Below are 16,536 nucleotides of genomic sequence, written 5' to 3'. Positions count from 1 at the left end.
AGCCAGTTTCCCTTTGAACTGAGGAAGCTGTGGGAGGGGGGAGACTAGCCCCTCAAAAAGTCTTTTTTTTTAAACTTAAAGATTGTGTGTTCTGTCCCCCCTCGGGGTTCACATTCTTGGCTTCGATCAGCAGCGAAGAGAGGGGGGACCGGGTGGAGTTTGGGGTCTCTGTGCAGTATGAGGTAACTTGGGGATACGGGCAAGATGGACACCTACAGGAGAGAGGAAAGGTGGTCAGACTCTGAAACCGAAGCCCCTATGGGGGAAAAGACCCCAACACTCAGTTGAAGAATGAGCCAAACTTAAGGTTTGTTCCACTCTGATTGGGCGAGGCCAGATCGGATACACTAGTGATCAACCCAAATCTGTACCTGATCAGATCTACAGGTTGGCTGAGCTACCAGCTGGCCACCAAGTGACAAGGGCTGGATCATTAGCTAGCAAAAGAGATCTGCTCACCCTGTCATGCCAGTCTTTCCGGATCAAGCCATTGGCACGCAACACTGTCCCCTACCTCGCCAAGTCCTTACCAGCTGGCAGATCTCTGCATCCCCTCACTGTGTGCAGGGTCATTATACCAGCAGGGCTGGAGTGGGGTCCCCCCTGGGCTCGGGCGTCGAAGTCTGGAGAGAGAGACCCCAGGTTAGTGACTACCCCGCCAGGCCTTCCTGCTTCCGGGGGGTGGCCAATGAGCTGCCGCTGGCATTGGGGTGGGGACAGGGAGAAAAAGCTCCAGCACCGCAGGCAAGGGGCTGATTTCAGGGCACACAGGAGGCCAGATTGCCCACTATGGTGCCACATTTGATGGTCCAGAGCCCACCCCATGGCAATGTGAGCCTACTGCAGGAGGCTCAAGGATAAGCTGCCATCTGCTGGTGGCTGCCTAGGGTACTTTAGAGGGGCTGTGGGCCAGCAGGAGGGGTGCCACCACCCAGCCATGATCTCCTGTCTTAACATTGCAGACTCTGGCTAATTACTCATGGGGCTTGCCATTGCCTAGGGGCACTGTGCCAGGATGGTTGGCACTAGGTGAAACCTGATTTGCAAGTCCTGACTAGCGCTCTCCTCTCATTCTTCTAGCTCCAACCACACCCTACAGCCAGGGGGCACCACGCCCGCTGTACACACACATCAGGTGGATCCAGGAAGTGCCAACTGCCAGGAGCTGCTCCCAGAGAGAGGGGAGCCATCAGAATGCCCCACAAGAATGAACTTGTTTCTGTAGAGCTGCCGCATGGCAGCGCTAGATTTTGCCACACTGTGGCACCAGGTTATACTCCCCAGTCCCGGGCACTTACATCCACAAGCTGCCGCTGGATCTCAGGCAGTGGCTGGGAGGGACCCTCCGGAGCAGGGGCAGCAGGTTTGCTGGCTTCCACTGCTGGTTCCTGAGTGGTGGCTGGGGTGCTGGCAGCAGGGGTGTCCCCACCAGCGGGGGAGCTCAGAGCAGGCTGGTCTTTGGAGGCGGTAACCGTGGGCTAGGGTGGAGAGATCATACGGCATTTCATTCACGAGTGCTTCTCGTCTGGACAGCACCTTGCTGCCAGTAGGCCTCCCTGAGCCAGCCAAGACCAGCTGCTGCTGTGCCATGTGAAACTGACCTGGGAGTTCAGGGAGGCAGAATGTAACTGCTCTGGTTGGAACATGGGGCTAGCGCCCCCTGCTGTTCTGTGGGGTGTAATCGTCAACTACGGAGTTAGGTCAACACAAGGCAGCTCACGTCACGAAAGCTTATGCTCAAACAAATTTGTTGGTCTCAAAGGTGCCACAAGTCCTCCTTTTCATTTTGCGAATACAGACCAACACAGCTGCTACTCTGAAACCTCTAATATTTCTCCAGCCAACGTAACTCCACCTCCACGAGCAGTGTCTAGTTAAGGCCGATGTAGTTAAGTCTATGCAGAACACATTGCCAGGAGAAACTGATACAAGCTCCCCTGCGGAGGACATGCCCCAACATGAGGGGCAAAGCTTAGACCCGCACGAGCAACGTAATTACTGCAGAGGCTTTATGAGGATGTAAGTTAGGTCGACTTTAATTTTGTCACAGTGCTATCAAGAGATGACTTGATTAGGGACGTGCTACTTGCTTGGGGAGAAAGTGCCAGGTACTAAGGGGCTGGACATTAAAGCCAGACAAAATTGCTATGGAAAATAAAGCATCCAGTGTGGGGAAGTAGCTACTGAATCCAACTCCCAAAGGGAAATGCAGCATTCTCTGTCTCTCAGCGGCTTCAGATCCTGACGCGCTGGCCTTTCTGGGAGACGCTGTAGTCCAGCCCAAGTTACTAGGCTCAGTACAGGCTGAAGTTTAATGACTTGTGATCGATATACCAAGTCAGAAAGATGATCCCTTCCGGCCTTAGAAATCTAAGTCAGGTGAAAGCAGGCGCTTCAGAGCGCCCTGAGCTAGGGCGTTGTCAGCGCTGACTCAGGGGAGAGCCCCACCTACCGAGTCACCCATGCTGCGCCCTGAAACACAGGGCCAACGCAGGAGCACAGGCCCAACCTTGTGTTCACTTCCTTGATCTGATAAGGTCACAGCCCAACGGGTGGGGGCTGCAGACTACTGGAAAGTCTCTGGCAGCCTGTTCCCTTCATTTGCATTGCAGCATTGTCCTGCCAGGGCTGTAAAGCCATTGCGGCTTAGTGCACGAGAAGGGCGTGGACGATTCTCCATCACTGGAGTCTTTCAATCACGGACCTCAGATCTGCTCTAGCTCAAGCGGAAGTTATTGGGCTTGACGCAGAAGTTGCTGGGCAGCATTCTGTGGCTGCAGGGAGGTCAGAATTTTCCCCTTTCCACCCCCCATCCTTCCCCAAACCAGAGTCCCGAGTGCCCTGGACCGCCAGAAACCCTGAGCCACGTCTGACTCGGTGGGAGGGGCCGGTTTAGTGCCAGTCTTATTGGCTACACTAAAATACCCACGTTTAAGACTGCCGTTAGCGCAAAGAGCCGGGATCTAAGCCTTTGCATTTTAACACTGGGGGTTCAAACGTCACTAGGTCCTTCATCTATCTCATATACTTCTCTGGCTTACGGATATGGGGGGCATTTAAGTGCTTCACTATTTTAAAGGTGTGAGAGGAAATGCCACCCCATGAGGTCAGGCCAGTGCTACAATCTCCATTAGGGAAACTGACACAGAGAAGCTAAGTGACATGCTCAAGGTCACACAAAGTTGAGCACAGTAGGATTTGAACTTAGGTCTTCCAAGTCTCAGGATGGTGTCCTAACCATTGGGAAATCATCCCTCTCAGAAAAACTCCCAAACAGCTCATTCCCATTAAGCTTAGGGTTATAGGCCCCCTACCCCAGATACATGGAGAACTTCCATTACAGCTTACAGCAGTTGAGAGAGAACCGCTGAGCAACTAAAATCTGTGGGATAAGTTCTGGGCCCCCCTGGTTTACTGCCTCCTCTAATGGCTATCCCAAAATGCACTGCAGGGCCACTCAACCCACTACTCCCCCATATGGCACACACCCCCACCCATCAGTTGCCGTGAGCCTGTCTGAGAAAGGAGTCGAGTGGCCACGGCTTTAGGAACAGAGCGCCAGCCACCAGGGAATTGCCCACCCCAGCTCTCACCTCTGCCGCTGCCGGCCGGGTGCCAGCAGTTTGCTGCCGTCTGCGCTGGAAGAAGGGCCGGTTACGCTGGCGCTGGGGTTCGGGACGGATGCCGTCTGCTGGGGCTGGCACCACTTTGGTCTCACCGTCGCCTCCTTCAGTGGTGGGTTGTTGTGGTGGGCGGGGGCGGAAGGGTCTGGATCGGGTGTGGGGGAGACGGGGGACGGAAGAAGGTTACAAGCAGGCCTCTGTAGGGCTAGGAAGTCTAACCTGGTTTGATCAGGCTCCCAGAGAACCTTTTACTAACACCACTACTCCATGCCGGGAATGTGAAAGTGTGATGGGCAGCCTAAACCTTCTGAATTAGCCAGACTTCCATTGTCTCCGTGGAGCAGCAGCTTGCCCAGAGCTGGGAACAGAACCCAGGTGTCCTGGCTGAAAATTTCTCATTGAAACTGCTGATGGAAAATGTGGTTTTGATTAAACGAAGGTATGACAAAAAAGGGATATGTTTCCCTGGAAAATGACTCTCAGAAGCCAAAGAGTTTCCAGTTCCAGAATATTTCAATTCTGAAATGTCACTGCTGTGCCTCGTGGGAATTGTAGTTTGGCTGCCTCATGTGTCCATTCCCCTCTATGGTCTGACTCCTTGGCTGAACTACATCTCCCATAATGCGCTGCCTTTTCAAAAAGCAAGACCATGGTGCATCACGGGTACTGTAGTCTGAACAGGAGCATGAGGCTCCCAAACTACAACTCCCATGATGTGCCATGGTCTTGCTTCTTGGTGAGGCAATGCATCATGGGAGAAGAGATGGTCCAGGCCTCTTGATTGAACTCCATCTTCCATGCTGCATTGTCTTGCCTCAGCAAGAAGCAAGACCATGTTGCATCATGGGAGTTGTTTGGGTGCCTCACGCTCCCAATTCCCTATGGTCTGGGCTCCCTGGCTGAAGTCCATCTCCCATGATGCATTGCCTTGCCTCACAGACATGACCAGGGTGCATCATGGGAGTTGTAGTCTGACCAGAACAGGTGTGTGAGGCACCAAAACTACGGTTCTCATGATGCACCATGGCAGCATTTCAGAATTGAAACATTTTGGTTTTCCCTCACTGAAGATACCAAATGTTCAGTGGAGTCCTTTTCTGACCAGTTCTTATCCTGATTCGAGCAAGTCTCAGCCACCTGGAATTCATTCAGTTCACACACTGCTCATCTAGACCTAAGGTTTCAGCCACCCACACAATCTAGGGGGGTTAACTGGCAGGGTGCCTAGTCTCAGGCCTTGTTGACACAAGTTGTGCCACTAACTATAACAAAGTAGTACAACCCTCCTAGTCTGGATGCAGTTATATTGGTATAAAGGTACTTCCCTCTGGGAATAGCTATACCAGTGTATAGGGGAGTAAGCTAGGCAAGTCTAGGCACCTTTAGAGCAAAGTCACACCCCAATCAAAACTTATATCCTAGTAGAAGCCCTACACAGGTAGGGTGTGGTGCTAAACAAGGCAACTCCCCAAAAGCTACATCAATGTGAAGACTGCCAGTGCTAGGATCTTATCCGCAGTGAAGACAAAGGCCTAGTGCTGTTGGGAAACCCCTATTCCCTAGAAGGCACCCAGATACAACCAGTAGGGTACGTTCTGCTCTGGCATTAAGATCCCACACCAGTTACACTGGTATTGATGCCTCCATGGCTAGGCCAATGACTGGTCTTGCGATTAGTGGGGGAGGGCACTCACGGGAATTACTTCCAACAGTTTAGAGGTCTCTTTCTTTTCCAGTGCAGCTTTGGCTATTACTCCCTGAAAAAGGGGGAGATATCTGGCCCACCTTCCATTATGAAGAGCCAAATTTAACCCACAGCTTCCAAGAGACAGTTGTTTTGGTGCATCAGGGCAAACCTCAGTTCCCAGTGTTCAAACAGCAGCTACACGCAGGATGGGAGATCCAGCTTTCAGATAGCTGGTCCCAGATCACTGCTTGGAAAGCTTGCGGATACTCATCTGCTAATCCCACTCTAGCCCTGGCAGGCTAGACAATTTCCTGTTACCATTTTCCATCCCATCCATTGATATTCTAAGCCGCTTTTCTCCTGAGCCAGCCTCAGGGCAGGCCTTGCTGCTTTCAGCTGCACGAAGGCAGGAATCAAGCTTTGATGAACTCTTCTAGGAGGATCTCCTGCTAGGAGAGCGTGGAAGTGGACAGTAACTGGGTGGAAGCGCCGTTTGCCGGCGTCTGAAGGGAACACTGGGAGGCAGCATAGAATGGCTCCCTTCGAGGTATACACAGTTTCTGACCCGAACACACACACTTACTTAAGCCGGGCTTTTTTGCTCCCGTACCTCAGGCCAGCAATAATGCTACTCCTGTGTTTACGGTGGCCTCACAAAGAAAGGCTTCAGTGTCCTCACTGGGGCAGAGATTCAGGGTGAGATTTTGATCCTTAACCCCCAGCGGAAACAGGGTGTTCAAGTCCCACCTTTGACAACCCCCACCCTTAATTTAGGAGGCAGACTGATTGCACAGGCCTGTTTTAGAGCCGGATGGGAGACTGGCCCAGTTGAGACCTCAGAACAAAATCAGGTCACAGGCAGCTTCCAGTGCCACCACAGTGGGGAAGGGACCAACTGCACAGCAAGCCAGTGAGGGAGCCCTCCATGCATTCAGCACCAAGGCAATCTCTCCCATCCACACTCCTGCCCTGCGGGGGACATCCCACTAGCCAGAAGAAGCTGGCGTCTTCACACTTACCTGCGGTATCTGGGCCGGAAGCGAGGGGCTGGTGCTCTCTCCCCAGCCTGGACTGGCGGTTGCTGGTCTCCCTCTGGCTGGGTGGCATCTTTAGGTTCTGCGCCTTCCGTGCCCTATGGCAAACACAACTCTGATCACATGATCTTGTAACACTAGCTCTCCTCTACACTAGATCAGCCTCTAAGAAGGTAGATGAACTGTGCTGGTGTCCAGGAACCCCAACATGAACTCTGCCGTCTTACAGGCCCAAATACTATCCCATAGAGCCTGGGATCAGCTAGCAGAGACCAGGCCACTTCCCCCTTACCATGCCCAGGCCTCACCTGGGCCAGCTGGGCTTGCTGCTGGATCGGAGGCCGGGGCCCACGCACGAATCTCCGGCGGAAGAAGAACGGCGGAGGACGCCTCCTGCGGGGCTGCTGCTGCTGCTGCTGCATGGTATCATCAGCTCTCTCCCCCTCGCTGACCGGCTCAGCAGCCCCTTCCACTCTGGTGGCATCCTGCGGTGGCAGCTGGGCCTGCCGGGGCCTGGGGATGAATCTGCGGAAGCGCCGGCGGTTGGGGGCGTAGCGGCTGCCTTTCACCGGCACGCCACCCGGGCCGGTGACGTTGGCCGCCTCGGCGCCCTGCAGCAGATGTGAGGAGACAAGCCCTGAGAAGGGGAAACAGACCCCTGCCCCAATCCTTGCATGCAGGGGAGCTGGCATCGGCCTGGCCTCCCTGTGCTCCGCCTCACCTTCTCTCCTTCCACAACATCGAACTCCACTGTCTCCCCGTCGCCGACGCTGCGCAGGAACTTCCGAGGGTTGTTCCTCTTGATGGCTGTCTGGGGGCAGCAGGAGAGACGAGATGGGGCTAGGTGGGTGTGTGGGTGTGTGTGTGGGGGGAGGAGGTGTCAGCTTGCCCCAGGAGATTTTGAATTTGAAGCTACTTCCCATGGTCCCTGAGGCAGATGAGAAGCAACTGCTCCTCCCACCTCAGCTCTTCAAGTGGAGGGCAACCCAATCCAGGAACAAGGGGGCCACCTGCGTGCTGGGCCTCTCCACGCTCAGAGTCAGGGCCAAGCTGTTGCTTGCCCCATGGTGCTAGAAACTGGATCGAGTCCCGCCAAAACTGAGTGGCCAAAAGGGTCATTGCCCACCTGGAAACCAAGGGCACTACCCCAGTTCCGCCCCCTCGCCCCGAACTCCCTCAACCCTGGCAGGACAGAATTGCAGCTGCTGGGCACCAGCTATCTCAGAGATCCACAGGCTCACAAGCCGCTCAGGGGTTATAATTTACTCCTCACCTCTGATCGGAGAGGTGGAGCCCCATTATCCCCATGTGCTACCGGCAAATGCTGCTTCTCAAAGAGCATGCCCGGGAACAGAATGAGAGCCTGGGAGACAGCTGTGCTCAGCGGAGGGCATGGGGAAGGCCTGGTAGATGTCTGGCATGCCAGATGCCAAACAATTCCTGAAACTTATGAGAACCACTTACTGAAACTGACCAAGGTCTTACCTGGTGCACAAACACATCCTCCTTGGTGTCATTCCTGCAGGGATGGAGAGAGTTCTGAGGGATCACGGCTCCATGCCTGGCACGGAGACGTGGCCCATACACAAATCACCAGACAAGGCCCTGCATAATCCTGCCTCTCCCTCGTTTAATGCCCACCATCCCTGTGCTTTAAGATTTCAGCTGCCAGGCTTCCCCCGCTCCGCCCTCCTCTTCCTATCCCCATACTCTCCTAGTGCCTTGCTTCAGCACTTTAGAGCAGGGAACAGATTGGGTGTGAATTTACAGTATTAGACAGCATCTGTCAAAGCCTCCAGTGTTCCCAGGTGCAGCCTTGGGTCTTTAGCAGTAAGGCCGAGACAGCACCACGATGGATCCTTAAAAGGTCTCAATCTCTTAGAATCATAGAATATCAGGGTTGGAAGGGACCTCAGGAGGTCATCTAGCCCAACCCCCTGCTCAAAGCAGGGCCAATCCCCAATTAAATCATCCCAGCCAGGGCTTTGTCAAGCCTGACCTTAAAAACTTCTAAGGAAGGAGATTCTACCACCTCCCTAGGTAACGCATTCCAGTGTTTGACCACCCTCCTAGTGAAAAAGTTTTTCCTCATATCCAACCTAAACCTCCCCCACTGCAACTTGAGACCATTACTCCTTGTCTTGCCCTCTTCTACCACTGAGAATAGTCTAGAACCATCCTCTCTGGAACCACCTCTCAGGTAGTTGAAAGCAGCTATCAAATCCCCCCTCATTCTTCTCTTCTGCAGACTAAACAATCCCAGTTCCCTCAGCCTCTCCTCATAAGTCATGTGTTCCAGACCCCTAATCATTTTTGTTGCCCTTCGCTGGACTCTCCAATTTATCCACATCCTTCCTGTAGTGTGGGGCCCAAAACTGTACACAGTACTCCAGATGAGGCCTCACCAGTGTCAAATAGAGGGGAACGATCACGTCCCTCGATCTGCTCGCTATGCCCCTACTTATACATCCCAAAATGCCATTGGCCTTCTTGGCAACAAGGGCACCCTGCTGACTCATATCCAGCTTCTCATCCACTGTCACCCCTAGGTCCTTTTCTGCAGAACTGCTGCCGAGCCATTCGGTCCCTAGTCTGTAGCGGTGCATTGGGTTCTTCCGTCCTAAGTGCAGGACCCTGCACTTATCCTTATTGAACCTCATCCGATTTCTTTTGGCCCAATCCTTCAATTTGTCTAGGTCCCTCTGTTAGGTCTGGTTTACACCTAAAACGTAGGTCAATCCAGCTCAGGGCTGTGAAAAATGTCATGCCACGGGGTGGCACAGCTCTTGCAAGTTTGAGGCAACTGCCCAGGCTGAGGGCGGCAGATCCTGGCAGCAGCAGGAGTTCAGAGAGCCCAAACCTCCAGCAGAGGGCATTGCGTCTCAGGCAACGAGAGCGATGAGAGACAGAAGTATTCAATTACAACTTGGCCGAGTGCTTAAACCTCGCACCCCACTTATTATACACCCCAGCAGAAACTGAGGCCGAAATCCTCAGCTCGGGGGGTGGGTGGTCATACTGATGCCAGTCAGGATCTGTCTACAAAGGCAATTTGCCACGGTCAGAGAGGGGTCTAGCCCAGTTGTGATACTGCAACTTGTGGCATGTTAACACAGAATCTTTTTAGGTCAGGGATCAAATCAAGACCTTTTAAGCAATTGAAGAAAACCCATTCTTCAAGCAGCAGAATATTAGCCACGAGGTGAAACTGCCCCGCCCCCAGTATTTCCATGAGGTGCTAACACTGGTTGTCATTCAGTTCGGTGCAAGACACAGAGCTCCCAAGTTATCTGCCAGCATCCTTTTGGAACCTCTGACAGTCAGCAAAGGAAGAAATAGCATTGCGGCTACCAAGGCTCATCTTCGCTGATACCTCTGTGGAGGACCGCATTAGGATCTCAGGGCTGTCAGAGAGCCCATCGCCTTTAGCCATGGAGTTTCCCCTCCCAAGATAACTTGTTTAAACATTGAGTGCTAATCCTATTGCTTAAATTTTCATCGACACCAAGGAAGCGACTTCAGTTTGATTAATTCTTTAGGTTTCAGAGTAACAGCCGTGTTAGTCTGTATTCGCAAAAAGAAAAGGAGTCCTTTTCTTTTTATTAATTCTTTAGTCACTTAGGAAAAAAACACAATGAAAAACCTGGATTCCTAGTGGAAGATGCTTTTAAAAGCCTTTTGGGTCTTAACACAAATTCTGTTCAAACCAAGTCAAAGCGCTGACCATTTTAAAAGGCAGCGCTAGACATTAAAATGTATTAACCCAGCAGTTATGTCTTATCCACCCTCTAGGATAACTGCATTTTACTTGCCTGTGAAAAGAACTCCCCCTGGTCAAAGAGGATTTTCAAAGGGGTGAAAGTGAGCTGTAGCTCACAAAAGCTTATGCTCAAATAAATTGGTTAGTCTAAGGTGCCACTAGGCCTCCTTTTCTTTTTGCAGATACAGACTAACACAGCTGCTACTCTGAAACCAATCAAAGCATAGTGAGTTAATCACTCTCCAGCCTGCCTCTAAGGTCCAGACTATGGGACCCACCTGGTTAATGTAAGGGGCTAGTTTTTCCCCACAAGAGGCTGTCTGGCCACTGGTTGGTTGAAACTGGGTCTATTTCAGTTTTAGTTTAATTATTCAGTACACACAGGTTAATTTAAAACAGCTGACCCCCAGTTCCAATTAAGTATTGTTCCTCAGAAGATTGGTTCACACATCAGAGGGGACAGGTGGTATTTACTGTGGTGGGAAGCAATTCTTACTGGGCACCGCTTCTGCCCAGCTTCCAGGCACAACCTGCAGGGCAGGGCAGAGAGATGTGTCTCTGGAGCATGTCAGACGACCACCAAAGTAGGACTTACAGTGAGAGGTTTTTACCTCTAAGCACCTCCCAAGGTGTCTCCTAAGCTCTGTGGGTTGTTCATTCAAAGAGACTTCTCACAGTTCAGCTCTGCTTGAGAAAGTCTGATCCCCAACCCACAGAGTCTTCTCCCTGCCAGCTTCCAGAGTGTGAGGACCCCAGCCTCAGCCCTGACGAGTCCCAACAGTCTAAGCAGGGGGTGGAGAGCTCACCTGTTAATAAATCCATAGCCGTTGCGAACATTGAACCACTTAACTGTGCCCAGCACCTGGGTTGCTGCAGGTGGTTTCCCAGGGAAGAAAGTTGAGAGGTTACAGGTCAGTCACCGGCAGGCAGCCCTTCCGACTGGGCAGGCAGGGAAGCACCTCTGTATAAGCTCTAAAAATCTGGGGCACTCCAGCCCCAAGGCAGAGGCCCCACACTACTCCCCCCGGAACAGGGCCAGCCTTCCCAATACACACCCCACGCCCTCCTCCCCTTCACATCTCTTCCTGCCCCATGGCCCGCCAAGTTCATAGGCTCCGATTACGAGGCCAGGCAGGACCACTGATCAGCCCACGATCTTTCCCCTCTTCATTCACACAACCCATCCCCCCTGATCCCACCACCCCTTCCCTAATGCTAGAAGCTTCCTCCCACAAACCATCCCCCTTCCAGCTCCCCTCAAAGATAATCTGTATGGAGAGGAAACAATGTGCCCCCCCATCCCTCTCGCAGCCACACCCTCATACACACACAATCATCCCGCCCTGCAGGCTCCCTCAATTTTCACCCAGTCCCCTAGAATTCCCTCCCTCCCTCCCCACTCAGACACCTGTCTCCAACACCTTCAGGTCCCAGCTTGCCTTTACATGACCCCCAGGTGCCCCTTTTCTCAACTTTGGCCTCTCCCCCCTGCCCCCCCACCACTTGGTTCCACCCACTACGCGGGTTCCAACCCACTCTTCAGATTCCCCTCAGCTCTCAGCTAGGCCACCTCCACCTCATGCCCAGGATGGATTTCGTCACAACCCACACCCTCTCTACTCAACTGAAGAACTGCTTAGCCCCACCTCACCTGATTTGGAATCCGTTTAACCCCGCCCCCAATGTAGTGGGCTCCACACCACCCCCTGCTGCTCCAGCTTGGTTTAACCCCTCCCTTAAGAGCCAATGATGCACACCACCTACTCCCCCTAGGACATGCTTGGCCCCACCCACTGGGCCCCACCCTCCCCTTAGATGCACTTGGCTCCACCTCCCCCAGGACACACTTGACCTCCCCATTACACCCCCCCATCCTTTCCCCTCCTTTGGGCAGCAATTGGCCCCACCCAAAGGACACCACCCAATACCCCACCCCTGGACAGCACTTGGCCCCAAACCTGCCCCCAAACCCCACCCCAAAACACACTTGGCCCCACCCACTATCCCAGCCCCCTCCTCTCCCTGAGTACACACTTGGCCCCACCCCAAGCCTGCCCCAGGACACACTTGGCCCTGCCCACTATCCCAGCTCCCCTAAGGAGACACTTGGCCCCTCCCCTCGGCAAGCCCCACCCCCAGGACACGCTTGGGCCCACCCACTATCCCAGCCCCCTCCTCTGCCTCAGGGTGTGCTTGGCCCCGCCCTTAGGACATGTGTGGCCCCACCCCTCCCCAAGCCCCACCCCGAGGCACTCTTGGCCCCACCCACTACCCCAGCCCCCTCCTCTCCCCGAGGACACACTTGGCCCTGCCCACTGTCCCAGCGGCCCCCACTTCTCCCTCAGGACACACTTGGCCCCTCCCCTCCCAAGCCCCGCCCCTAAGGACACGCTTGGCCCCGCTCCTGGCCCAGCACGCGCCCGGCCCAAGGCCCCGCCCCTTCTCCTCACCTCCCGCAAGGCGCCCGGCCCCGCCCCCGCCTCGAGGCCCCGCCCCCCTCAACAGCCGCCCCGCCCTCGAGGCCCCGCCCCTCCGTCTCACCCAGGACGCGCTTGGCCGCCTGGCCGCGGGCCGGGGCGGGCGCGGGGCCCGGGGCGGCCCCGCCCGGGCCGGGCTTGGCCGGCTCCCCCGCGGGGCTCTCCCCGGCGCCGGCGCCGGCCCCGCTCTCCGCCTCACTCAGCATCCCCGCCGCCGCTCCTCAGCCGCCGCCGCCGCCGCCTCGCGCCGCCGGCCCCGCCCTGCCGCTGCCTCGCGCCGCCCAATCGGCAACCGCCCCGCGCGCGCGCGCCGCCCAATCGGCGGCCCGGCTTTTATCCCCGCCCGCGCGCCGCGCCCTCGCGCCCGGCCCCGATTGGGCCTCGCCCACCCCCGCGCTCCCATTGGCCCGCGGGGTTCGTCCCCGGCCGTTGTGCGGCGGGCCGCGCACGCCGCCTGCCGGCCCACGTGGGGCCAGGAGGTGCGACGCTGGCCCGAGCGCGGGGCGTGGGGGGAGGCGCCCAGCGGCTCGGGCCGGCATATATTTGCATACTGATGAGGCTATTTGCATATAATCGGGTCGCGAGCCCTCTGGTTGGGTATTTTGCGTCTGGTTGCGTCGAGGTCCTGTTCCTACAGGTGCGTATATTTACATATTTTACATCTATTTGCATAGTCTATTTGCATATATTGACAGGTGTTTGCACATTCTAGCTGCATATCTCACATATATTTACATATGGTTGCATAGTCTATTTGCATATCTTACATATATTTTCATAATCTAGGCGCACAGTTTACATATATTTGCATACGTTTGCATATATTTGCATGGCGCATACCATTCCTCCTGGGGGGTGGTCATTATTTGCATATAGTTTTGCTGTGGGATCTGGTCCTCTATGTGCCTGTATTTGCATATATTTGCATTGCGAGCTCTGTACCTCTAGCTGTGTATTTTTGCCCTGATTCCTTATTCCTCTATTTGCATGGCTGGCTCTATTCACCTCTATTTCCATAACGTTGCCTATTTTTGCATAAATTTGCATGTATTTGCATACGTTGGGTGCCACTCCTTTATTACGTCTAGTCGCATGCTTCTGCTCGCTCTTGGTCCACGTGCGTGTATTTGCATTTATTTGCATAGAAGTCCCCATTGGCTTAATCCCCTGCGCGCATTTATTTGCAAATCGTTTCATTGTTGGGTCACATTCCTCCATGGGCACGTATTAGCATATTCCTGGAACCGTTTCCAAATCATTGCATACCCGTTCCATTTCTGCTTGCCCTTCCCCATCCGTATATTAGCATAGATAGCATATATTTGCATATATTTTCATCAGCGGTGTTATCCCTCCACAAACATACATTTGCGGACTTTGCATCTATTTGTGTATGGTCCGTTACATTTGCATATAATGTAATTGCCGGCTTTATCCCGGTGACTGCATACATTTATTTGCATGTATTATCCTATGTATTGTTCTGCTATGAATGATGGTCATCTGGTTTGACCTCTCAAGACGACAAGCCGTCGTAAGAGCTTTTAACAGCCCGTCCTGATTTGCAAACTGCCCGTGCCGGAAAATTCATCACAGATCTTGGCAAAGGCTTTAATTAAAAATTGCATCTTATTTCCAGGCTGAGTTTGTCTAGCTTCAACTTCCAGTCACTGGCTCACGGTAGACCCTTAATCAGCGCCATAGTGCATAGTCGAGTATTCATTGTATTGTGTTTGGTTGTCAGCATTTCTGTGGCAATGGCATGAAACGATACTCCAGGCTGGCCACAGTGTGCCGATATTTGCAAATGCGAGGCTCGGCGTAGCTTCGCTTTGGACACTTGTGTCAGTGGTATTATTTGTATGCTTCAAATTAAGTGTGTGTTTATGTGTTAGCAGGTGTTAACAGCGGCTGCTCCCCACCCCAGAAGTGGCTGCATCTCAGCAGGGGGTGAGGGATCCCTGAATAAATATCTGTGCCACCCTAGAGGTGGGGACATCTCAGCAGCGGGTGAGTGATGCCTGAATAAACAGCGGTGCCAATCCAGAGGTGGCTGCATCTCAGCGCCGGGCAAGTATCCCTGTATAAACAGCCAGCCCACCCCTGAGCTGGCTGCCCCTCAGCATTGGGCCATAGATTCCCGTATCAATAGCTGTCTCCGCCCCAGAGCTGGCTGCCCCTCAGCGTTGGGCCATAGATCCCCGTATCAATAGCTGTCTCCGCCCCAGAGCTGGCTGCATCTCAGCGTTGGGCCATAGATCCCCGTATCAATAGCTGTCTCCGCCCCAGAGCTGGCTGCATCTCAGCGTTGGCCATAGATCCCGGTATCAATAGCTGTCTCCGCCCCAGAGCTGGCTGCATCTCAGCGTTGGGCCATAGATCCCCGTATCAATAGCTGTCTCCGCCCCAGAGCTGGCTGCCCCATAGCGTTGGGCCATAGATCTCCGTATCAATAGCTGTCTCCGCCCCAGAGCTGGCTGCATCTCAGCGTTGGGCCATAGATCCCCGTATCAATAGCTGTCTCCCCCCCAGAGCTGGCTGCCCCTCAGCGTTGGGCCATAGATCCCCGTATCAATAGCTGTCTCCGCCCCAGAGCTGGCTGCATCTCAGCGTTGGGCCATAGATCCCCGTATCAATAGCTGTTTCGCCCCAGAGCTGGCTGCATCTCAGCGTTGGGCCATAGATCCCGGTATCAATAGCTGTCTCCGCCCCAGAGCTGGCTGCATCTCAGCGTTGGGCCATAGATCCCCGTATCAATAGCTGTTTCCGCCCAGAGCTGGCTGCATCTCAGCGTTGGGCCATAGATCCCCGTATCAATAGCTGTCTCCGCCCCAGAGCTGGCTGCCCCTCAGCGTTGGGTCATAGATCCCCGTATCAATAGCTGTTTCCGCCCCAGAGCTGGCTGCATCTCAGCGTTGGGCCATAGATCCCGGTATCAATAGCTGTCTCCGCCCCAGAGCTTGCTGCATCTCAGCGCTGGGCCATAGATCCCCGTATCAATAGCTGTCTTCCCCCCCCAGAGCTGGCTGCATCTCAGTGTTGGGCCATAGATCCCCGTATCAATAGCTGTCTCCCCCCCCAGAGCTGGCTGCATCTCAGCGTTGGTCATAGATCCCGTATCAATAGCTGTCTCCCCCCAGAGCTGGCTGCATCTCAGCGTTGGGCCATAGATCCCCGTATCAATAGCTGTCTCTGCCCCAGAGCTGGCTGCCCCTCAGCGTTGGGCCATAGATCCCGGTATCAATAGCTGTCTCCCCCCCAGAGCTGGCTGCCCCTCAGCGTTGGGCCATAGATCCCCGTATCAATAGCTGTCTCCGCCCCAGAGCTGGCTGCATCTCAGCGTTGGGCCATAGATCCCCGTATCAATAGCTGTTTCCGCCCCAGAGCTGGCTGCATCTCAGCGTTGGGCCATAGATCCCGGTATCAATAGCTGTCTCCGCCCCAGAGCTGGCTGCATCTCAGCGTTGGGCCATAGATCCCCGTATCAATAGCTGTTCCGCCCAGAGCTGGCTGCATCTCAGCGTTGGGCCATAGATCCCCGTATCAATAGCTGTCTCCGCCCCAGAGCTGGCTGCCCTCAGCGTTGGGTCATAGATCCCCGTATCAATAGCTGTTTCCGCCCCAGAGCTGGCTGCATCTCAGCGTTGGGCCATAGATCCCGGTATCAATAGCTGTCTCCGCCCCAGAGCTGCTGCATCTCAGCGCTGGGCCATAGATCCCCGTATCAATAGCTGTCTTCCCCCCCCAGAGCTGGCTGCATCTCAGTGTTGGGCCATAGATCCCGTATCAATAGCTGTCTCCCCCCCCAGAGCTGGCTGCATCTCAGCGTTGGTCATAGATCCCGTATCAATAGCTGTCTCCCCCCAGAGCTGGCTGCATCTCAGCGTTGGGCCATAGATCCCCGTATCAATAGCTGTCTCTGCCCCAGAGCTGGCTGCCCTCAGCGTTGGGCCAT

At 54.4% G+C, this 16,536-nt stretch overlaps 1 protein-coding gene across 1 annotated transcript; it reads right to left on the bottom strand.

Annotated features, from left to right (window-relative positions):
• Positions 1-1,271: 1,271 nt before the first annotated feature.
• On the bottom strand, positions 1,272-12,787 carry YBX2 (Y-box binding protein 2). Its single transcript, XM_077806988.1, has 8 exons — positions 12,646-12,787; positions 10,911-10,974; positions 7,830-7,863; positions 7,066-7,155; positions 6,653-6,955; positions 6,330-6,442; positions 3,594-3,768; positions 1,272-1,478 (listed from the first exon to the last, which is right to left on the bottom strand). The coding sequence occupies exons 1-8, from the start codon at positions 12,785-12,787 to the stop codon at positions 1,272-1,274; spliced, it is 1,128 nt and encodes a 375-aa protein (XP_077663114.1).
• Positions 12,788-16,536: the final 3,749 nt, after the last annotated feature.

Source organism: Eretmochelys imbricata, unplaced genomic scaffold (assembly GCF_965152235.1).
Source record: "Eretmochelys imbricata isolate rEreImb1 unplaced genomic scaffold, rEreImb1.hap1 Scaffold_44, whole genome shotgun sequence".
Classification (NCBI taxonomy): Eukaryota; Metazoa; Chordata; order Testudines; family Cheloniidae; genus Eretmochelys; species Eretmochelys imbricata.
The sequence above is the reverse complement of the archived record's forward strand: the minus strand, read 5'-3'. Positions and strand labels throughout refer to the sequence as shown.

Coding starts and splice junctions, on each gene's coding strand:
- YBX2 (XM_077806988.1), bottom strand. CDS start 12,787: ATGCTGAGTGAGGCGGAGAGCGGGGCCGGCGCCGGCGCCGGGGAGAGC. Junction 7,156..7,829: donor AGGATGTGTTTGTGCACCAG/GTAAGACCTTGG, acceptor TGCTGCCCCCAG/ACAGCCATCAAGAGGAACAA. Junction 1,479..3,593: donor CCCGGCCGGCAGCGGCAGAG/GTGAGAGCTGGG, acceptor TCTCCACCCTAG/CCCACGGTTACCGCCTCCAA.